This window comes from Olea europaea, chromosome 1 (genome assembly GCF_002742605.1).
Source record: "Olea europaea var. sylvestris chromosome 1, O_europaea_v1, whole genome shotgun sequence".
Taxonomy (NCBI): Eukaryota; Viridiplantae; Streptophyta; class Magnoliopsida; order Lamiales; family Oleaceae; genus Olea; species Olea europaea.
The window spans coordinates 29,224,886-29,248,264 of record NC_036237.1 but is presented as its reverse complement, the minus strand read 5'-3'; the positions used below and the strand labels follow the sequence as shown (position 1 = coordinate 29,248,264).

The 23,379-nt window shown below is 36.0% G+C and overlaps 2 protein-coding genes across 3 annotated transcripts in view; one reads left to right on the top strand and one right to left on the bottom strand.

The window, feature by feature from the left end:
- LOC111407033 (E3 SUMO-protein ligase SIZ1-like) overlaps positions 1 to 15,588 on the top strand; it is a 16,932-nt gene extending 1,344 nt beyond the window's left edge. The window contains exons 2-20 of the mRNA XM_023036373.1: positions 145 to 187; positions 4,241 to 4,313; positions 4,831 to 4,978; positions 5,835 to 5,968; positions 6,835 to 6,903; positions 7,084 to 7,186; positions 7,845 to 7,916; positions 8,348 to 8,409; positions 8,525 to 8,662; positions 9,335 to 9,456; positions 9,504 to 9,624; positions 10,000 to 10,098; positions 11,065 to 11,162; positions 11,245 to 11,334; positions 12,201 to 12,397; positions 12,863 to 12,967; positions 13,109 to 13,189; positions 13,285 to 14,488; positions 14,839 to 15,588. Of these exons, the coding sequence (XP_022892141.1) occupies positions 145 to 187; positions 4,241 to 4,313; positions 4,831 to 4,978; positions 5,835 to 5,968; positions 6,835 to 6,903; positions 7,084 to 7,186; positions 7,845 to 7,916; positions 8,348 to 8,409; positions 8,525 to 8,662; positions 9,335 to 9,456; positions 9,504 to 9,624; positions 10,000 to 10,098; positions 11,065 to 11,162; positions 11,245 to 11,334; positions 12,201 to 12,397; positions 12,863 to 12,967; positions 13,109 to 13,189; positions 13,285 to 14,488; positions 14,839 to 14,978 (3,099 nt within the window). The 3' untranslated portion in view covers positions 14,979 to 15,588. The remainder of the gene's footprint in view (positions 1 to 144; positions 188 to 4,240; positions 4,314 to 4,830; positions 4,979 to 5,834; positions 5,969 to 6,834; positions 6,904 to 7,083; positions 7,187 to 7,844; positions 7,917 to 8,347; positions 8,410 to 8,524; positions 8,663 to 9,334; positions 9,457 to 9,503; positions 9,625 to 9,999; positions 10,099 to 11,064; positions 11,163 to 11,244; positions 11,335 to 12,200; positions 12,398 to 12,862; positions 12,968 to 13,108; positions 13,190 to 13,284; positions 14,489 to 14,838) is intronic.
- Positions 15,589 to 16,556: 968 nt separating this feature from the next.
- Positions 16,557 to 21,311, bottom strand: LOC111400172 (general transcription factor IIH subunit 2). 2 transcript variants are annotated; one of them, XM_023027607.1, is made up of 5 exons: positions 20,849 to 21,311; positions 19,414 to 19,875; positions 18,910 to 19,276; positions 17,161 to 17,338; positions 16,557 to 16,852 (listed from the first exon to the last, which is right to left on the bottom strand). In XM_023027607.1, the coding sequence occupies exons 1-4, from the start codon at positions 21,128 to 21,130 to the stop codon at positions 17,205 to 17,207; spliced, it is 1,245 nt and encodes a 414-aa protein (XP_022883375.1). In that variant the 5' UTR covers positions 21,131 to 21,311; the 3' UTR covers positions 16,557 to 16,852; positions 17,161 to 17,204. The 2 variants fall into 2 exon arrangements, with proteins under 2 accessions (XP_022883375.1, XP_022883370.1); XM_023027602.1 differs by lacking the exon at positions 16,557 to 16,852 and having other exon boundaries at positions 16,917 to 17,338.
- Between the last annotated feature and the right edge of the window lie 2,068 nt (positions 21,312 to 23,379).

The window sequence follows — 23,379 nt, the reverse complement described above, 5'->3', positions numbered from 1 at the left end:
CCCGACATGCAAGATTTTTTATGGGGGTGGGATACATATTTAGTAATTTATTACTAACCCCTCGTTTTGCTGCCCTTTTAGCTTTTGACTAGTTTATATAAAGAAAGGCGTTTTTTAATGAATTTGGTTTTTAACATGGTGCAGGACCTTGTTGATCGAATATTAGCTATTCTCTCTGATGATCGTGGTAAAGATTTATGTCCACCCTTTAGCAATTAAGCCCTATGATGCATGATAAATACGTCACAAACTGTGGGTGTTATGTATTTTGTAAATCTATACATGCCAAGTGGAATAGAAAAGTTAGAATAGGAATTACGGTAATAGTTACCGTAATTCCTATTCTAACTTATCTATTTCTAACTTTTCTATTCCAACTATATCTGTACATGTATATGTCCATGGTGATAGTACTAATTTCTACTCTGATTCGTATGCCTCAAAATTCTGCACAATCCAATCGAAAAACCTGTAGTCACAATTCGATTACTATAACTGTGTCAGTCCAATGCATGATTCTCATCTTATGTTATATCTTTTATTTTTATATAAGCTGAACAACTATTAATTGTTGCTCATCAAGTATTTGCTGATGCCTTAGAAAGCCTCTTTTTTCGGATGGCGTCACTTCCTTGGCCGTCCAAACCTCTCTTCCCGAATGGTCTTAGCTCCATTTTCATGAAAACTGCCTGAACAAATTGCATTCAGAATTTCATCAACCTCAATTAGCATTATTCTAGTGCATAGTGAATCACATATCTCATTAATTTATTTATCCAAGAAGATATATAAATAAAAAATAAAGATGATGCAACACGGGAGAGAGAAGGAGACGAGAGTGAAGAAGAGAGAAGTCAGGAGGGGAGGGAGAGAAGGAGGAGGAGGAGGAGGAGGAGGAGGAGGAGGAGAAGGAGGAGAGAATTTTGGGGAAGAAGATTTCAATACATCTCAATATTGTTGAGAGAGAAGAAGAAGAAGAATTTTGGGGAAGAAGATTTCAATACATCTCAGTATTGAGTAATCAACTACTAGTGTTTTCAATTCAAAAACACTATTTCTACATATGTCAAGAAAATCAAGTAAAAATAGATTGCAATCTCTTGCCTAAAGTAAATGTCTATGCTTGGTGAATCTTCAATTAGGTCTCCATTAGAACCTCCATCAAATATTGTTAAGTAAAAAGCAAATCTAACTTTTTATTTTGATTAAAAAAGTAAGTTCCTACTGAAATAGAGAGGATTAGGTGATGTGGGATTAATGTTCTAATTAATGAGTAGGTCTAATTGATCAATCAGGGCCCACTCTTCTGCGAAATTAAGAATTCTTTGCTTTTATCACACATCAAAATATTCTATGATTACCGACATGGATGTGTTATGTTGGACACATCGATATGTGATTTTTCAAAAAATTATTGACATTATTACGTCATCGACATAATTAATTCTTTAAAATTCTTTATTTAAGGCAGTATGTCTATTAATAATCAAATTTATTATTGAAATGGGAAGGGAAAAAAAAAAAAGATATCACAAAAAATGCATTTCATTGCCAACATGCTGACATATAATGTGAATTTGTAAATTAGTTTGGTGCAACACAGAAGATACATAATCTAAAGGAAAATTCGCTAAAATTTTAGGATTAAGACAATGCCCCGTTTGGCCCCTATTCTTTCCAAATTTTCATGGTTGGAATAGTATTTTTTTGAAAAATATGTGGTTGAAAATAAGAGAGAGAAAAAGAATGAGAAAGAGAAAGAGAAAGGGGGCCAAACGGGGGCAATATGTCTAGCAACAATCAATATAGTTTTATTATTATTAAGAATGGGGAAAAAAAAACAACTAAGATATCACAAAAAATGCATATCATTGCCAATATGCTGGCATGTAATGTGAATTTGTAATTTGATGATACAATTTGAAGTTTACGACAAATTTAAATGGTAAGGTCACCTGTAATTAACATTGCTATACGTTAATAGTAGGTAAACAGTAATTTATAGTTGTAAAATGACTAGAGGATACACATTGATTAATGCAGTCAGACATACCATTTTTGTGGCAACAAATTACATACTACGGTGAAGCATCTTGGATGTGGTGGAAAACCCAAAAAACAAAATAAAAAATGTAATATTTTAAACAACAAAGGTGATCATGAAAACAATTCAAAGAACGATTTAAGCACGCAAATGCTAAAATTTGAGAACTTCGACTTGAAGTTGGAGCAAAATAGAAGTGATTGTGGAGCAATCTAGAGAGGAGAATCTTAGGGTATCATTGGTTCAAGTATCAAAGGGAAAAGAAAGAGAGAGAGAGAGTAAAATTATTTGGAATTTAGAAATAAATATGGGATTAGTTGATAGATTACTGTGGACAGCTGTCGGCATTTACTCAATGGTTGGAATCTTTAGTTGGATTTTGGCATTCAAGGGAGAGTGAGAGATAATTATTAGTATAACGGACACGTGATATTCAATGGATTATTTTTGAATAGATTGTTGATGAGTGGCATATTTGATTTATAAAAGGTGAATTATTAATGTCGATGACTAAGCCCCTGTTTGGATCCATTTTTCATCTAACACATTTTTTCATAACTCATTTTCAACTATACATTCTCCAATAAAATAATGTTAAACGTATTCCTATGGATCCATTTTTCATATAACACATTTTTTCGTAACTCATTTTCAACTATACATTTTCCCATAAAATAATGTTACACGTACTTCTAAACATTTCCCTTAGTTTTTAATCACACATGCTCTAACAAATCACTATTCTAAAATACATTTTTCAAAAAATTAATTTTAATGGAGCCCACACAAGGGCTAAAAATGAAGGGACAATTTAGATCAACTTAAGAGAAATTTATTGGAATGACTGTGTTTAATTTCTGGAATATCATAATTGAAAGGAAGAATTCACCATGATATACTTAACCCATGCATAATATTTAATATTTTTCCTTTTTTTTTTGGCTACCGAACTTGTTCAAATTCTAAGAGCTCGGGTTGAATAGATATTATTGAGTGAGGTTTTGAGAGGCTAAGCTCGGCCTTTCTAGTTGGGCCTCTACTTCATTATATAGGATTAAAGACTAGGGCTTGCCCGTGGAAAAGGAAGCACGAGCGTCCGACTTCGTATGAGAAAAGTTTTTGGCTTTGTCAGTATCCCTTTGTTAGTCCTTTTTTGAAGAATTTATCATGATTAATCTTCCAAACACGATGAAAAAGGTCCCCTCTGTCTTTTCAAGCTACAGTCGTTTCATTGGTCGAGAAGTTTGGCCAAGTTAGACAATAATGACAGCTAGGTCGTAGTATGTAATTTATGTTATCATTTCCTGCAATCTAGACAATTATTACTTCTGATTTGTGAGCATGACGGTGCTGACCTAGGGATGGCACCTTCTGATTGTTTCACGGGAGGTGCTAATATCGTAGGGCATCATTCCTTGTTTTCCAGGAATTATTAATCAAGCCTCTTTTTATCACTTTGAAATGAGTCCACACTCCGTCCGATTTGACCTCTTGAGAACGGACACCGACAATTACTATAAGCCATAAAAGGCAAAAATGGCAAAAAAAAAAGAGCTGCAAGTTAGGATTAAGAATGATGCACTACTAAATTGAATCCTATGTGAATTAATGCTGATGTGTAGTAAAAGGAAGTAAATGAGGCTTTCCAGCTTAGCATCCAGTTGACCCTTGCTTGAATAGCATTATGCACATGGTTGTTAGTTAGCCCCCGTTTGACCCCCATTTTTCCAAATTAAAATGGGTGGAATATTATTATTATTATTTTATTATTATAATTTTTTTAAATGAGTGGTTGAAAATGAAGGAAAAGTTTTCTGTTTACGTGTAATATTATTTTATGGAAGATTGTGTGATTGAAAATAGGAGGTGGAAAAATAAAATTTAATTTTATGGTGGTTAAATGGGGGCTTAATTTGTTTATATAAAATTCTCCTCGTCCTCTCTCTAGCTTTGCTAGTGCAATAATCGAGAAGAAAAGGTACAACCGAAGGACACATTATGGCTTCATGCTTATTTCTCTATCTATGAAGCAAATTTTAGGTATCATTTCTATAGTTCTCATTTTGAGAAGTGCATTGCATAACACATTTGAATACCTAGTCTACTTATGAATGAATAATTTTCGCCTACTCATGTCCAATTTCTGGCTGCAACTATGTTTTTAAATGCCAAAGCTATCTTGTATTTTTTATGCAGTTTCTGGAATGTGGGCCAAGAAAAATGCCGTTGGGAAAGAGGAAGTTGCAAAGTTGGTAGATGACACTTACAGGCAAGTCATATTGTTTGATTGCTCAAAAATTGCACCGAGAGACATGCGAATGCAAACGTCTTGTTTCATTAAAGCGCTTTTTTCCCCTTTTGCATTTTCTAGTTCAGTGGCATCACTTAGCTATGATTTATTGTTACTACAGAAGCCTTGAGCATGTCAATTTGATTTTTCTTAGGAAAGAGCAATAAACACTTAATGTCATGCATCCATTCAAATTCTACTACTTTCCATTGTTAACATCCAATTTTCCACTTCTGGATGTGCCATGCCCCAGTGTGGTCCTGTTTGAAAAGTCAAAACTATATTTCTTCACTTCCCATTTTGACCTCGCCTAAACAAAAGTCAGACCAAGAGAAAAGCGATTAGGTGGAGGGTTGTGGGAAGTAAAACTTGATACTATGCATAAAACAAATGTGATTTTCAGAAAAAAATGTATATTGCCCTAGGAGAGAGGGAGTATATTGTTTATCATCATTAGTTGGTCTCGTTGATGTTTATCTTTTGTTGTTGTTTTCAGAAAAATGCAGATATCTGGTGCAACTGATTTAGCATCTAAATCTGATAGCAGTAATGTAAAACTGAAAGAGGAACCTGAAGAACCTTATAAAATGGATAAAATTCGCTGCCTTTGTGGAAGCACACTACCAACTGATTCAATGATTAAGGTACACGTGTGCTAATCTTTTTGAGGACTTTTGGTATATTTCTTCCTCCTATCTAGGTATGATTATATGGTTCTCTGTCCATTATTCAGCTAATGGAAAAATGGAAAACTGCCTCTGATTGTTAGGTTTCTTGATGAGTCTGTAACTGTCACTTGCCTCACTATTGTGGTTTGCATGTCTTATTGCTGGAGGTGTGTATGTTTGTGTTTGTTGACTTATGCTTCCTTTGTCTGCATGTGGGGCAGCTCAAATATGTGGGGACAGGTTAGGGAGCGTGTATATGTGTGTGTTTGTGATAGCAGGGTGTGGGGACTATTGTGTGTGTGTAGTAGCCAGGGAGTCAGCCAGTTTCCTGATATATGGCCTTCACATGGTGGGGGGAGGGTCATGGTGACCCTGTTACCCCTCCCCGAGAGTTGACCTGTGGGTGGATCTACTTACCCCGTGTGCATGGTGAAATTGCAAAGTGGCTGGACTCACAAGTGTTGAAAGCGGGAAGGTAGGTCTGGGAAACCTTCAAGAAGGGGATTTTTCGTTCGGCTGCATGGAGTTGGAAGTACCACTTAGATTGCAGGCAGTCATATGCAAAGAATTGGAGTTGAACATTCCAATTCCAGATCCCCAATTCCCAAACTGGACAAGCCTATTGTTTATGAGATTAAAATCCTCCTAAAGATTGGTGGAATGGATTATATTAACAATGTTATCATTCTACCGGTTGAAGTAATAGTTATTTGAGTTTTTTCCCCTCTTAACTTCCTGATTGTTATATTTCTCCTTACAAAGAATTTGCATCTAAACATTTTTTTGATACGGTGCGACGCTTTTTATGTTCACTGTGAATTTCTTGGTGCAGTGTGAAGATCCAAGGTGCAATGTGTGGCAGCATATAGCATGTGTGGTGATCTCTGAGAAACCTGTGGAGGGTGTCCTACCAAATACCCCTGAGATTTTTTATTGTGAAATTTGTAGACTTCGTCGGGCAGATCCGTAAGTGAAATTTAAAGTTTTTTTCTGCCTCGTGCTTTATATTATTTGTTCATATAACATTCCACCGTTTTTGTGAGTGCTATAAATTGGCAGGTTTTATCTGTTTTTAGAGGATTATTGCTTAGTTATATTGCATTCAAATTTTTCTTTGTCAGGTTGATTATGTTAGATTTTCATGCTTGAGAAACTAATTCCTTGTACAAGTCTGTACTTTTATCTTCTATCCTTCCTGCCCAATGAATAGATAAAATGAAAAAAGAAAAATGATCCCAGTTTCTTAGGGTACTGAAAAAAATCTATATACGTGGTTTCCGTAGTCTCACACAACAATGACTATGATATCCGCCTTCATGAACACATGCATATGGTTCTCTGCAGTACCAGACAATGGTGATTGATGCCACGATGTGTACTGCTTATCCAGAAAAAGCAGATGATAAGCTGTGTGATTTTCTGGTTCAATTGTTAACTAGTTTCATGGTTTCCAGAAGTAATTGGTTCCGTAGTTCTCATTTTTATTTTTTCATGATGTTTTCTTTTATAACCTGTTGCTACTGTTATATATTAATTGTTTTTTCTTAATTTTTCTAAAATTTGAATCAAGAAAGTACATGGATGTTATCAACTAACAATAAATCAGTTAAAAAAAAAATAGTGAAAAAGTTATCTCTGCCCGTGGATCTATGTACACTCATTAATGAATCTTGCTTGAACTAGCGCTAAAACTGGATTGTTGCCCTACTATGCTTTGTGTAGATACTCAAGTGACATTCTGACATGCTTAGAATTAATTTATATTATCTTCAGAAAATTAAGATATTTTGATAATAACTTCTCGCTGTCTTTTGTTTATTTTAAATATGCAGCTTCTGGGTTACGGTGGCTCATCCTTCATATCCTGTGAAGTTGACTATTGCCAATGTTCCTTCAGATGGGTGAGTAAATAATATATTCCATGATTATCGACTATTGAACCTTTAACTCTGATGAGCATAGCCATCAGGGTATTCAGACTATCTGAACCTGAAGTTCTGGTTTGTTGATTGTATTCAAGCTCTTTTGAACTTGCTCACATTAGCTGAACTGTTCAAATAGCAATCTTATGTATAATGTAGGTTGTATATACTACCACTGTTGATCATACACCTGCTGGCTATGAGTTATTTTTTGGGGGTTTTCTGCGAACTGTATCCACAACATCAACGAATACAACTTTACTAGATCTTTGTTTGTCATTTCAGATATCATTGCCTTTTTATTGTTAAAGGGGCCTGCCTAGTCTTTTGTCTAAGCAGTCTAGTTGCCTAGGCTTTAAATTGCTGTTATTTTTATTTGTATTTGCTCTTTATTTAGACCTGTTAAAGATTTATGTGAAAATTAAGACATGTAGGCGTAGAGGCAAATATTTGCAAATCCAAGAGCAACCCTGGCAAATAAAATCTTAGCATCTCAAATAGACTCTCTTAATACAAGACGCTCTTCATTTTAGAGAGTTAATGTTTAAAAATAAGCTCCAAAATGCTCTCTATTTTAACTTTATAAAATAGATGGTGGGTTCCGCTCTCTATTCTTACCTTACCATGAATGCATATAATAAGTTACATATTTCAATACTTTACTTAAATCATTCAAATCATATTGAATTGATTGACTACTGATATATAGAGCATGCTTGTTTCTCATTTTCATAGTAAAAATGCATTTTGTAATAGTGATTGTCGAAAAATGTGTGGTTAAAAAATAATGAAAAGTTTTAGTTTTGCGTGTAATATTATTTTATTGAAGAGTGTATGGTTGAAAATAAGAGAGAAAAATGTATTTTGGAAAAAATGGGTACCAAACAAGGGCATAATATGTTAAATAAATGAACCCTAAGGGGAGCTCATTGGTCAAGACTTGGGTTTGCTCTCCAATGGTCATCAATTCTGGTCTTCTCAGGGCCACTGAGGTGAGTACTCGACTGTAAACTTCAATGTCTCGTGGAATTAGTCGAGGTACGCGTAAGTTGACTTGGATACCCACGGTCATTAAAAAATATATATATGTTAAATAAATGATAGAAGAAATCATAATTGTTTCTTGAAAAAGCAAACAATTGTACTACTGAAATTTAAAGGTGCTATCTATTATATACTAAGATCATTTTTATAAATAGAGTCTCATGGAGAAATTTGGAACCCACATTTGAAGCGTTATGAAAAAACTTCCTTGCAAAAATCCTATCCAAGTAAAAACCTCCAAGTATGCAAATCTACAGTGAAAACCTGATTATCTCCTTTCTTCTCTGTTTTGCACTTTTGTTTTACATTAAGAATGCATTTGAATGGGTGATGGTTTATTCTACTACTTGCGTCCATTTACTTCCAAAATTCTTTTAAGTTTGCCTTTTGCATTACTGCTCTTTCATATTACCTTTCTACCCGTTTTACCCAAGTATCCTTGTAATTGAGACAAGAAAGAGGTTCCAAGATGCAATTGCAACAGAAAAATCAAACTTTTATGCAGAGGAAACTGGTCTAGATCAATTAAAGCTCTAGTTTTGAAAAAACTGTGAAGAATTTTAAAGTGGGAGGCAAATTCTAGAGTTAAGGTATTGGTGATTCAGTTAAGGGAGATACTCCAGGAAGAGATGCAAGGTTTTCTTGGGGACATCTCTTTCTTCCCGACTTTCTGCCCTTTCTTCCCTTGTTTAGGGTTCTTTCTGTTTTTAGTTGAATCGAGTGACATTACTATGCCTAAAATAATAGACACATGTAATAAATAAGATTGCTTCATTTGGTTCAGTTTTTATTTTGGTTTATTGTTAAATGATTGTAATTAAAAATCTATTAATTAATTCTTAAAAAGCTGCTGGAATGCGAGTAAGTAGTAACAATCAGATTACTCTCCAAACCCGTTAAAGGCCAGTTGGGCTTTAAATTTCTGAGCCTTTTCAAACTGAAAAGGGTGGTTTTGTAGATGTGATGGTATATTTGTCTGCCTGAAGTGAACGACCATGCCACCAGAAGTCCATAGAAGTGTAGATGCCTGAAGAAATCAGATCTGGTGATGTAGCATGTCCATGTCCGTGTCCGTGTCCATGTCCGATACTCTTCGAACACTTTACCATAAACATTTTCGTTTTTTATTAAAAATATTATATATTTTTAACTTAAAGTTATTAGTAAGTAATAAATAGGTACTCATATTTAAGAGATTTTAACAAGAAACAATCAATAACAAGTATAAACTAAATTTTTACTATATAAATGAAGAATTTTAAAGAATTTAATCAATGTGTCGTGTCGGTACTTTTTGAAAAATTGCGTGTCGGCATATTCGACACCTATCGTGTCTGACACACGTGTCCGTATCGGTGCATCATAGCTCCCGTGTATATTGTTTGTTGGGTGATGACCGGTATGAGACTGCAAGGAATTGTTATGGTAGTGCCTCAAGTCTTAAAAATCTTTGTGGTGTGTTCAGACGAGACCTGATGGAAGATTTTGGTTGCTTCAAAGAGTTTTTTTTTTAATCCTGTGATTCTTGCTCTCAGGATTTTTGCAAAGGGTCATCGGAAGTATCTTCTTGAACTGCATGAAACTGTTAATGAAGGGCTGGAATAATAATCATGATTCTGGTTGGAAGGAAATCAAGATATTGAGCCTGTTTGCAGGGTTTCATTTTTGTTAATAGGAGTATAGAACCTGGACATTGTCGTTCAAAATATCCAAAGGAGAACTGACGAGGACAGTGATCCGGACTACATGGACAAGGAATCATAGATTGAAGTTAGAGCTCGATGTTAAAAGGCCTGGGAGTTTTGATAAATTATGATTAGAGACTATGAGAGAAAGTAACTGGCTGGATAGGGAATTGCGCTAGACGCTTTGAAGTATTTTCTGGCTTTGAAATTGTTATAATTGTCCATAGAGGGTGATACGGATAATTGTAAATAGATAGTATTGATTTTTCTTTTTGTTTTCAATTTTTGAAATTGTGAACGTGCTTTGCTTGCTTGCTCATTTTGAGTATTACTTGTCTTATTGGAGAAAAAGAGAACAGTTTCTCTTTGATGACTATATCCGTGGCAGGGATAATAACTACGTAACTTCGAAAAATGCAAACATTGACCTTTCCAGTATCGCTAGGTTTAGAATTTTATTTTGTTTTGTCTAGGTTCTTTGTCCTAGATATTTTGTCAGTATGTGCACAGTATCATGAGTGTGCATGCATGTCTACCTTCTTGCAAGTGTTCATCATGCATACATGTTCCATCTTCTAATGTACAATTGCAATTGTTGTAGCTTTGGTTTACATGTAATATTATTTTATTGAAGAATATGTAGTTGAAAAGAAAGGGAAAAATGCATTAAAATTAAAATGGAGCCCAAACAGTGGCTTAATGTGCTTCAAGCATATATCACTGGTGAAGTTTTCTTGATGTTTTCCTGGTTTTTCATTTGTTGGCCACATCTATTTCTTTCTGATATTCTTAATGTTTGTGAATTTATGTTATGAGAGTAATTATTTGACCGTTATTAACTAGAAAAAAATTTTAGAAGACGGTCTAACTTACTTCAGTGAATATACTATACTAACGGATCATTCGTTGCTTCCAAAAATTTAATGACATTCTAAGAAAGAAGCAAACAGAGGAAAGCAGGGAAGAATGTGGTACTTGAAAGACCAAGGCGGGTACTTTTAATGAGCTCTTCATGACAATGGATGTTGACTTGAACATTTTTAGTCCCAACGTACTGCGGACAAGCCAAATGATGTTATAATCCGCTGTATACATGCATACATTTCACACAAGTGCTTGTTTGATACCTCTTTAATTTATTAACATAATCACCCGGACCTGCTTTTCATCTACACATTTTGTGGGACCACAAGTAATGCTACTTATCCACCACTCATTCTATCTATTTATAAATTAAACAGATTATAAACTATTCCAACTAGAGCTAATGTACTGCCAAGATTAATTCATTGTAATGATGTGTCCGGGATAATGTGATCTGGTAGTCCTGGAATGATGTCTTCCTCTAAATAATGTGGTGGCGAGATTAACCAATCCAGTAGTTATCTTCGTGGGAAGGATTGTGGGCCAGAAATAAGGGTGCTGAAGGGAAAGTGCAGAGGGACTATGCTTCGGACGAGGCATTGTCAGCGTCAGATGTTAAGTGGGGAGCTGAAAGAGATGCATTTGGTAAATTGATGATGACACATTGAGGAGGACTGAGGAACATAAGCTATCTGCGGTTTCATTTTATCAATCCTGCCTTTGGCAGTCATCTACACGAATATAGAAGATAGGGAGTGGACTTGTGAGGGTTACGAGCAGAGGAAACTTGGAAGCAATTGGGAGAATTTTATGAAATGTAGAGAACTTAATGAAGAAGCAGCAAAAAAGCGATTATGAGCCGCTTGAAAGGATAGGAATATGAAATGACAAGAAAATAACTTTGAGAAGAAAATATTGGTTTAAAATCAGATGAAGAACTGGAGAGACTTTGATTGTTTGGCAATGTATAAATTTGGCTAAAGCCAAAAAAGAGCTTCTATGTTGTTTGTGGATGAGGATATGGTAAGTAGGAATCTGTTTTCAGTGAGTGCTGTTTTTGGTTCTTTACTTTTGTCCTTTTGAACTTGCATAGGATGATCTTTTATGATAAGTTTAGCTTTACTGGTTGTCATTGAGTATTGGTGCTTAATCTTCTTGGAGTTCCCAAGCATATTTTATACATGTCGAGAAAGCGCCAAAGATGAAGGTTCCCAAAATCCATTGATTCTACGAATACCCAGGAATTTGTAAATTCAAGTTCAATTGATTCTGAGAAATATTGAAGTTGGATAGATTTTTGAGTGAGTTCTAAATTTCTATTCAATAAACACCCAAAACGACATAGCTCTGACTTGAGTTATATAGCAAATCCTAAGAAAAATCTGATCTTGCAAAGGATGTAGTGGTTCCAAGATGATCAAAGTGCAGAAAATATAATAGATAAATAACAATGAAGAATCTAACATGAAATGCCACCTCTCCCCCACCAAATAATCTCTTTGACTTTTCAAAAAATTAAAAAAAGAGTTTTAGCCCTTTATTTCTGTTTATGCCAGAGCTATTCTTCCGGTGTCTTCGTTTATTTGCATGTTGTGCTTACTTTATTCAGTATTAAGCTAGGATATTGTGTTTAGTAATTTCTATAGTATTGTAAAATGTTGTGTAGTGTTTGGAATTTGTAAGCTTGTTTTTATTTTGTACTTCTCAAGGTTCTCAACATGATTCCCAAAGAGTCTGAAGGTGAGCGTTTTGAGGATGCACTTGCTCGCGTTCGTCGTTGTGTTGGTGGTGGGGCTGCCACTGAAAATGCTGAAAATGCTGACAGTGACAGTGATATTGAAGTTGTTGCAGATTTCATTCCTGTCAATCTTCGTTGTCCTGTAAGCAGTGTTAAAATTTTTATATTCAAATAATTGGGCATTTTATATGGACACACTATAATGTGAGATTAGTTGTGATGCCTGCATTACAATCTCCATTAATGTCTATAATCATAACCCCTTCTGTATTACTTTGTTCTGGCATTCCGGAACTTTGATTTGGAAACAGAATGACACACTTGTTTGTGCGCTAGAAGTTAAAAGCCTAATCAAAGATTAGGTCTGGATCTGGCTCCCAGTCAGTCTCCGTAATAGCAGCAATAACCTCATTCGTTCTAATATTTATATTGGTCCGATGTTGGTTCTCAAATGCCATTTCAAAGTCTTGCCTTCTTTTTAGTTTGAACCCCAGATATGAGGGGGTTTGTAATTATGATTAGTTTCTTTAGGACTGCTCTGTTTCCAGGTTTTTCCAACTAGTATTATGTTGGAACTGATTTCTATTCTTATGCTTGCATGATTCAGATGAGTGGATTAAGAATGAAGGTTGCTGGAAGATTTGAGCCCTGTGTACATATGGGCTGTTTTGATCTTGAAGTTTTTGTGGAAATGAATCAAAGGTCTAGGAAGGCAAGTAAAAATGATGAACATTATATGTTTCCGCTTTCTTTCAAATAGTGTAAATCAATGCAATTGATAGACCTTACATCAGACACAATTTTTTTTTGGTCAAACCAATTCATTTTTTTCAATATCTCTACATGGATGCAGTGGCAATGCCCTATTTGTCTCAAGAATTATTCTCTGGAGAAAATCATTATAGATCCTTATTTCAATCGAATTATATCCAAGGTATTGCTTATGTCTCGTGGTGTTTATCTAACTCCTTACCCCACCCCCAGCAATATATGCATGCGAATATCGCTTTTCTTGGTTATAATTTGTAGATAAAAAATTGTGGAGAAGATGTGAATGAGATTGAGGTTAAGCCCGACGGTTCCTGGCGTGCGAAGACGGAAGGTGACCGTAGGGTTCTTGGGGAACTTGGGCTGTGGCACTTGCCTGATGGTAGTCTCTGTCCCCCCATGGAGGGAGAATCTAAACCCAAACCAGAATTTCCTGAAAAGATTAAGAAGGAAGGTGGTTCTGATAGCCATGCTGGTTTAAAACTAGAAATGAAGAAAAACCGAAACGGTTGCTGGGAATTAAATAAATCTGATGATATGCTGAAACTATCGTCCGCCAATAGATTACCGGAACATTTTGAAAACAACGTCCATAATATAATTCCTATGAGCAGCAGTGCTACTGGCAGTGGTAGAGATGGTGAAGATGCTAGTGTCAATCAGGATGGAGTAGAAAACATTGATTTTGTCACAAGCCACGGCATTGAACTGGAGTCAATTTCCCTTTCTATTGACCCAAGCTATGAATTTAATGAGCAAAATCCACCTGCACCTCTTGGGGAAGTAATTATCCTCAGCGATTCAGAAGAAGAAAATGAGCCACTAATTTCTTCTGGAGCAATCTACAAGGACCACCTCATGGACAATGGTGGAACCACTTTTTCTGTTTCCCAGCAAGGAATTCCTGGTTCTTATCCGGAAAATCCTGCTGCCTTTGGTAATGGTATTGGTCTTTTCAATGCTCACGATGATGATTTTGGGATGCATATGTGGCCTTTGCCTTCTTGTAGTCAAGAAGCCCCAGGTTTTCAGTTGTTTGGTTCAGATGCAGATGTAACAGATGCCTTGGTTGATGTGCAGCATGGTTCTATCAATTGTCCGACTTCGGTTAGTGGGTACACATTGACTGCAGAGACTGCCATGGGATCCGCTGCCCTTGTTCCCGAGTCATCTGTTAAACATACTAATGTAAATGATGGCTTAGTTGATAACCCTTTGCCATTTAGTGGTAATGATCCTTCGCTTCAAATATTTCTTCCCACAAGGCCGTCTGATGCATCAACACAGGTTGATATGAGAGATCTTCCAGATGTTTCAAATGGTATTCGTAGTGAGGATTGGATTTCTCTCAGGCTTGGCGGTGGCAGTGGAGGGGGTCATAGTGAGTCTGTAGCTTCAAATGTTTTAAGCTCCAGGAATCAATTACAATCCAATAATGGTGCCTTGGATTCATTGGCAGACACAGGTACGTGATGTTGTGTTCTCTTCTACCTTAATATTTGCTCATTTTTCCAAATTTCTTTTTGAAACCACCATAAATTTCGTCTGCGTTTACGAGATTATTTTTATTTCCACGTGGCTTCATAATGGTTTAAAAGCTAGGCAAAATATATAAAACCTGCCATATGGCTTGACCAAATGAGAACTGAACTGCATGACATCTTCTTATTGGTAGTTTGGCGGTGTGAACATTTTCTCATTCCTTCACCTTTCCTAGAAGATCTTTTCCAACAACGTTCAAATCTACAAATGTTCATATATGTCAAATACGATTCTTCACACTTTCTAATACTACCCTTTTTATTTTTATTGCAGCTTCTTTACTTCTTGGTATGAATGATAACAAGTCTGTTAAGACGAGTAGGGAAATATCTGATAGTCCTTTTTCGTTTCCTCGACAAAGGCGTTCTGTAAGACCAAGATTATACCTTTCTATTGACTCGGACTCTGAGTGAAGCTGTTCGCAACCATATTTGGAGGACATCACTCAGTAATAAAATGTTACAATACCAGATGCATCTCGTTTGAAGAAGTCTCCCAGAAGGTTTTGGGGATTTGTTATTGCTACCTAGTTGATCTGTTTTTGGCAAAAAGGTAATTTTCAGATACCGATAGGGACTCCGTGTGCTGCCACCTGGAGCATTACTTTTGATTGATGAGCAGTTTTTAACTCTGTTCAATTTATCGGAGTTAGTTCCCCGCAATTTCTAGTATCTTTTGACTTCATTATCATGGATCTGCCCTTCTAGTAGGTCAGAGGCAAAATCTTTTTCTTCTCTTTTCTTGAATGACCTGCAGGTGTCTTTCTGGTTGATTGTACATTTGGAAGTCGTTTTATTTGAAAAATGTCAAAAAAAGTTAAAAAATTTAAAATTTTATTGGTATTATTTTCTAGGTGTAGTTAGCAGGCTTTTGAAGAGGAGAAACGTTTCGGTTTTGCTCAATGGCCTGTAAATGCCTCACCTTCAGTTTCAGCGACTTGTATACCAACTTAAATTATGTATATACATATTTTGGAGTTTGATTATTTCACAATATTTATATTGATGATCCTATTATAATTCATTTATGCTGCAGAAATCTGCATTTATCTGTACTTGATTTGGAATTTTGACATGCTAGATGTGTGTGTGTGTGTGTGTGTGTATATTAGGATTGGAATTCCGGTCTATAATGAGATGTTGCTCGGAATGGATAGCTGCTACTGCATCTTTATGAAGGTGCAGTCGAACTCTCGACTTGTCTATCAACTGGGGCACCTCGTAGGTTTTCTTGAAACGTATCATCAAATTTTTGCACTACCGATACCTCCCTCAACTTAGCTTCTTGATGTTGCATTCCCAAATTACTGACTAGGAAGCCCTGACCCGATCCATTCCTTAACATCTTCCGAGCCTTCAATGCTAAAATAATGTGTTTTAGGTTTAGTCTTTACTCTTTACTCCAAAGAAATTTCCCTGGAGCTTTAACAGGCGATGCATTCTCTAGACATCACATGGTGTGATTACATCTCAACCAATGCATGCCAATAATTATATCGATGTCTTTCGTGTTTATTATGAACAGGTTTGCCCGCAAACTATCAATCCTCCTCAATTTCCTTTTAAACGGACTTAGCTATCTCATTTGTCTTGTTCTCAACCTAACACTGTTAGGGGAATGTTAAACCTCTAGTAAACTATCAGGATTATCACATACTTTTATGGCCAATCACTCACAAACCAAGCTCAGCTTTGGTTAGCCCCTCCCATTTTTTGTTTTGCACGTCAATGTTGATGTTGATCGAAGCTACCCCTTTTCTCATGGCCAATTCTGTGATTGACTAAAGCTGTGGGAGAGAATCTTGTTCAAATCCATGAATACGTGTAATACCATTTGAGATTACTCGATCAATCTCTCCCACTAGAAAATACTCTCCCTTTTTCAATATATTAAACTGTAAATTGCTATTGTGTCCGTAAATTGCTTCATTAATAATTTGAATTTATGAACAAAATTGTAACCGTGTTGAAATTTGGCCTATAACAAACATTAAAGAGCACGTCACCTCGATACAATGGAGAATTTACCTTATAATGCAAAACAGTAATTATAAAAATTATAATTTATACAAACTTCTTTAAACTAATCTTATATCCTCGAGCAACCTTTACCTTTTGAGCCCCATCATCTTCTCCTCACCTCTTAATCCCTATCAGTTCCCCCGGCATAAATTCTCTAGCGTGTAAATTCACAAGCTCGATAGATGTGATCGCAAAGCAACTAAGAGAGCCTAAACAATGTGTCATAACCTTCCTTTTCCTCCGATTTCTTGCATACACGAAACAGGCTGTTAAAGGAAGAGGTCAGTGGAAATGACTTCTATATGAAGAAACAGAGATTCAACAGAAAAATTGATCAAAGCACCATAAACTTTATGGATATTCCAGGTCTAAATAAACTTAAGCTGATCCATGACAATCTTGTGATTTATTATTTAGTCCAAGAATAGAGAATCACATAGAACTTAGACTTCACACCCAATCTATAATACTTTGACATTTTTTTTTTGCGGGTACAAGGTTGAAACAATAAAAAAAAAAATTGCGGGACAACCACTTCTCCTGATGAACCATGAGAGTCATATCATTCTAGTACCATTATTCAGGGGAAAACAATTTCATTGCTGTCATCTGTCCTCACTATTGAGACTTCGAATGTATGAAGCTTTCACAGCCAGGGCAATTGTGCAAGCTCTCATGAATGTAAATGTCACAGTCGAGACAAAAATGTTGTTTGCATTTAGGACAAGCAACAGATGGACCTGGCAAATTTCCTGCATCAACATAAACTAGGTCAACGTGGGAAAGAAGCTAACACAAAATTTGTATCTACGGTACGTGCAAACAAGCAAATTTTCAAATTCTAACAAGAATCCACGATCCTAAGCTAGTGGCTTCATAACTTCCAGCACATACAATGATTGCCTTTAAACAGGCGCTTCTCGCAAGAGCTAGCACAGAGTATTAGGTGAGAATATAATTCATTTCTAGAAAATGGTCAGTAACATGGCTTAACATATTCCAGTGCCAAAGACAGCTTAAAGTGATTTTATAAGTCCTGTAGAGGAACCAAAACAGTCCGCTAAAATAAAAAATAAGTAAACGGCTGAAAGGTTATTACGATGAAACGTGTGAGAGATATCTTGACATTGATTCACTAAAGCGAAGTTACTTAATTAGACAGTAACATGACAAATGAATTTGTTATCTGGTGCATAAACCAGTATGTTTTTTAATGCTTTTCCCATGTCAAGTAGATTAGAGAGAGTTGGCTGGTTCTATATCCCCCTTACAGAAAGGAGGCTCAGTGACTGGTGTGGAACCATCAATGCCCAAAATGGCCACAAGGAGCATATATAGTATCTTCTAGCAGATTTATCATATAGTTTTTGATGTAGAATATGATTTGGAGACAAGACAGCATTTGGAAATGGGGACTACATATGAATCTATCAAATGCGCCTTCCTACATAATTGCATAGACAAATAGTCTACACCAAAAGCTAATGTACACACACACACACACAAATATATAAAAATGATGATGACTTCAATTCTGGGTTCTTAGAGAAGATACCATTGAAGAAGTTAGTCTAAAAATCTATCATCCAGGAACATAAGAGTTCAAAAGTGAATTAGACATATCTAATGTGATATATGTCTCCCTTTCAAGGTAGGTAAAAGGAGAATAAGGTATAATGTTTCTTTCATTTCTGAAAGATAATCCTTACATTGGTAAGGAAAACATCTGGAAGGAGAATTTAAAATAAATCTAGTCAGGGAAAGACATTATTCTAAGACGTCCAGAAAAGGAGGGCAGGAAATTGAATATAAGGTGGAGGTATCAGGTATATGTTCAAACATGAATATATTATTTTGATCGTCAAGGAATGACAGATTGTAACCAATTCATTTTTGGCCTCTATCACAGCTTGAGAAGGGGCAGAGCTTTTTTGCTTTGTTATTATCACCACTAAAATGCATCACTGAAGTGAAAGATGCTAGTATGAAATTATCCATAGGTAGGAATGCAATCTGGGAGAAATATAGATGACAGACAAAATTTGAGGTCAGCTATGTTACATGGAAACAAGGTAATGTTATCCAACCACAAACATGCTCACAGGTTGATAACAATGGAAACCAAAGAAGATATTAGATATCTGTAGCTGGAAAAAAGAGGCACATGTTGTGAGCAGCTCAATGCCAAAACATAATGTTAATTCTATCGTAGGCCATTCTAAAGAACATGGAGGGGAAAAAAAAAAAAAGATACATGTCAATGTGTCTATAACCTACTCATCTCGTATCATGATTACATACAACAGAAACAACAATCTCTTACCAGGAGCTAGGAGACTTTGTTGGCAACCAAAACAATTTTTTGGCACTTTGTGTGGATCACTAGATACTGCTACATCATCAAACGGTGTAATAGGAAATAGATGATGATATGATCTTGCCAAATGGGGTGAGGAAACAAGGGTCAGTCCACATATACAACATTCCGTAGGCAACTCACAAACACGTGCTTTGCATCTTGGACAAGTGTAGCCTCCACCAACCTTGGCCTCTTTATGACACGAACAGATTGAGATAACACCTTCTGCTGCTCTTTGTGGAAAACCCATCTTGATCAAATTTGAGATTGCAAATTCTGCTATGGCTGGAGGTGGTGGTGCGTGCTCGAGCACTAATTCTTTTAAATGAGGCTGTCAAGAAAGATGTATTACACTATGTACTTACACCGACTTTTTATAACTCATCAGAATGGAAATTTTTAAGGATTATTTACTATTTATACGATAGAATATATCTCACAAACATTATTCTAAAAATTGCAACTCACCTCATCCAAGGAAACAGAGTACGATCCACCAGTTTCTAGGCAAAGATATTTGCATATGTAGAGCTCAGCAGAGAGACCAATTACCGAGCACCTAATCTTAGATGACTTGCACTTTTGGATTGTTTCCATTATATCACCTGGATCACAAGTGCTAAGAGCGGAGTACAGCATAAGGACTTCACGGTGACCATATGATGGGATTTGATTGAGAAGGCTGTGTACGAGATCTAAGCCATTTTGCAGGGAGGCATCACCTGAGCACACCAACTTACCCATCAATGCTTTGATATGAGACTCAGGACTGCCACCAAGCTCTGTTAGGCAATGAGCAACCCCATCTTTTAAGGTTAACAGACCAATTTGACTCAAAGGATTTTGGTCAAAGAACTCCCTGATGAAAGCCTCAACTTGTCGAGCAACCACGACCATTCGGTTTGGTTTATAGTCTGTCTCTGTAGCTGCCTGCATGTCAGAATACATATTAATCCATTTGTTAATCTCCGTCTTCATTCTTACGCTATACATTTAGTCATAGCAACTTATTTATCTAAAACCTTCATTTTTGCTATGTCCATCTTAATGACATTGTTCTACAGAGCGAGGCTATCAATTCCATAAAGTAAACTCATCCAGAAACCGTTTCACAAAATTAAAGATTTTAACTCAGTAGGTATCGTCCAATCACATAAATCACTGTAACACATCTACATATAGTCTAACTCTATTAACAATTGACTCTACATACCCAAAACAATTGCTCATGGGAATAATATAATTCTCTACTATGATTTCATTATCATCTTCATTACTACTGCAACTAAAAAAAAACATGATCCTCAATTACATAGTACACTAATTCTACTTAAAGTAAAACCTTAAGACTTTTTCCTAAAATTTGCTTATATATGCCGAGGCAGAAGAGCTCAGTAACATTTGTGTTTGAACAGAAGAGCTCGGCAGCACGTGTGTTTAGTAGAAGAATTATATTAAATTTTCTGAACCATTTAAAAATAAGAAATCGATTGCACTAGATCAGCAAGACAAGCTTTAACAACCAGACAGACCCATAAAGGGTCAGGAACATGTATCTATATGCCAACACTATAGTCCTACATCTAGAAGGCCTTCAGTTAAAATCAACACGCAAGAACATTTATACATGGATATATACAGGAAATATTTGACACACACAGAACAATTTCACCTAAAATACGATAAGGGAAAACAATTCAGAAATTTAGAGGAAATAACATAAAAGTCGAATAAAAAAGCTCATTTATTTAAGTATTCAAGAACTCCTCAGGGAGATATTCATCCCGTCTTGTTTAAGAGAAATATGTTCTTGATCCAATCATAAATAGGTCATCAAGTTTAACACAACCCATTTACAAGAAGCTAATTGCATCTTTCCATATAAGAACGACCGTTTACATACCCGGGAGAGATCGATGACAATGTATAGATAGCGAATAAGGCCCTTCTGAATTCGAGCAGCAGTTGCAGTGCGAAGGCGTCGACGATACTGAGCATGGTAGAGGGTTTTGTTGTCAATAGGGCGAAGGAGTCCAGATTCATCCTCCTGCAGAGCCTCCCAAGATCTCTCATCTGCATAAGTTCTTTCCCACGCATCATGACCCCTATCATTTTCCTCCTCCTCCTCGTCCTCTTCATCTCTATTAAGTCGTCTCTCTTCACCATTAGTCTCTTTGCGTAACATATTGCTCACTCTTCTCAATGAAAACAAATAATCAGTTCATCAGAGGAAAATATGATTTTTTTTAGAAAGTGACTATGAAGCCAGTGGTGTTGATTTTTTCATCGATACACATACATACACACAGGGCGAAGAAATTACAAATCATAAAATATGTAGACAGTTCAGTTAACAAGAATGTATAACTACAGATCATCTTTACTCACTTCACCCTTCAAATAATTTTTTTCCCCTACTTTACCCGTATTAATTTGGGGCTTTTTGTTAAAAAAAGTCCATTCAAACAATTTATTTGGTTAAATAACCTAATTTCAATGTTTGTTGATAGGGCTCCCGAACCGAACCGATGGAACCCGAATCAGAACCTGACGGTTCTTGTCAAATTAAATATCCGAATGGGTATTTGAATTGATCCGTCGGTTCTCGGTTCTATACCAAGAATCGAATCTTTCTAACTTTTTTTTTATTGAATAAATCAAATGTTTTTAATTTTAATTTTTTTTCCAAACAAATTAACAATTTCTAAATTCAAATTTTTGGCACAATAATTGTTTCATTTCTAATTTTTTAGCTTTTGGCCCAACCCATTTTATTGTTTGATTTCTAATTTTTGGCCCAACAATCAACATGATCCAACCCAAGTCCAACTAAATAACCCTAAACATTAAAGTGTAAACTAAGGCTACAACTACAAGCATAAGTGCATAACTTCCTTGTCTACGGCTCAGGCTCTTGATATACTCACTCTCGCAATCCCAGAAAACCCATACAATCGTCGACCCGGAGTTCTCAAACAGTCCGACCCTCCCCACTCGAGGCTCCGACGAGTTTCGAACTTTCGTTCTCTGCCTTTCAGAGTTCAAATTTTGGTGAGTTCTTTCACGTTGCCGTTCGTTTTCACTTTTCACTACTTCTGTGAGTGGGATGATTTTTTCGAACCAAAATATTTTATGTTCTTTAGCAGGTATCTGATCATTGTTTGTGCATGAGCAGTAACAATATATTTTATTTAAATACAGTCCAGTTTGTTTTGCTGAGATAGAGCAATATATCTTAGTGAGTATTGGAAGGGCTTCACCATTGAAATGGGATGATACTGAGAGATGGATTAAGAGCCCGATCACATGGTGCATTTAGGAATTCGATTATGCAGCCAAAAAGGCAGTTGAGGTCGAACAGTTGCTACATATGATTGGAGTTTTGGTGCCTAATGGTTTGTCCATAGGTTATGACAAAAATCGAACTCTGCGAATCCTTCGAGAAGTATGGCTCGGTTGACTAGTATGTAGGGATTTCTGGACATGTTTAGTAATTCTTAATTGTCGGGTTCAAGGAACTTGACAGAAGGCAAAGAGAGAAAGTCGAAATTATTGCTTGGGAGAACTCGCAGTAGGCAAAAGCTGAACTGCAATTCGAAAACTGGAGGTTCAAATAACATCACCAAAATTTAATCAAAAGCCAAATGTCATTGTTTAATCAAAAGCCCTTCCAATACTCACTGGCATAAAGCAATATATCTTAGTTAGCAGTGTTTTCCAGAATATTTTGCTGGTTTCTCTCTATTCATTAATAGTGTTTGATGATTTTGTTCCACATTGTTTGTGTAGGATTTAATCAAGTTTCTTATTAAGGTAATACCAATTTTGGATGCCCAAATGGGAGACAAAAAGCAGCCTAATGAGAGGTCAGAAATATGGAATCATTTCACTAAAATACTTGGTGGAGAAAAAGAGCAAAATGTAACTACTGTGGGAGAACATTTAAGGTTGATACTAATAGTGGAACTTCTAGCATGTGGAAGCATTTAAAAACTTGTTATGCATATAAGAACACTAAAATTGATGAAAACCAACCACTACTTACTCGAGAAAACAATGATGGTGGTATTATTCCTATGGTGTTTAATAAAGAAATGTGTAGAAAAGCATTGGTTAAGATGATTAGTATTGATGAATTGGCTTTTTCCTTTGTGGAAGGTGTGGGTTTTAAGGAATTTGTTCGTCAACTTTGCCTTAGATTTGAGGTTCCTTCTCGAAGAGCGATTACTAGAAATGTGCTACATCTCTACCATGAAACAAAGGAATCATTGAGGATTAAATTTATTAAGGATAGGCAAATGATTTCTTTAACCACTGATTGTTAGACATCGATTCACAACATCAATGATATGGTAGTCACAGCACACTTTATTGATAGAAGTTGGAAATTGCATAAGAGGATATTGAGTTTTTCTGTGGTTCCAAATCATAAAG

Bases quoted from the DNA above. Each gene is read 5' to 3' on its own strand.
- LOC111400172 (XM_023027607.1), bottom strand. From the start codon at position 21,130: ATGTTACGCAAAGAGACTAATGGTGAAGAGAGACGACTTAATAGAGAT. The intron at 19,876-20,848 runs GTATGTAAACGG...TCTGACATGCAG, and splicing joins TTGTCATCGATCTCTCCCGG to GCAGCTACAGAGACAGACTA. The intron at 19,277-19,413 runs GTGAGTTGCAAT...CTTTCTTGACAG, and splicing joins ACTCTGTTTCCTTGGATGAG to CCTCATTTAAAAGAATTAGT.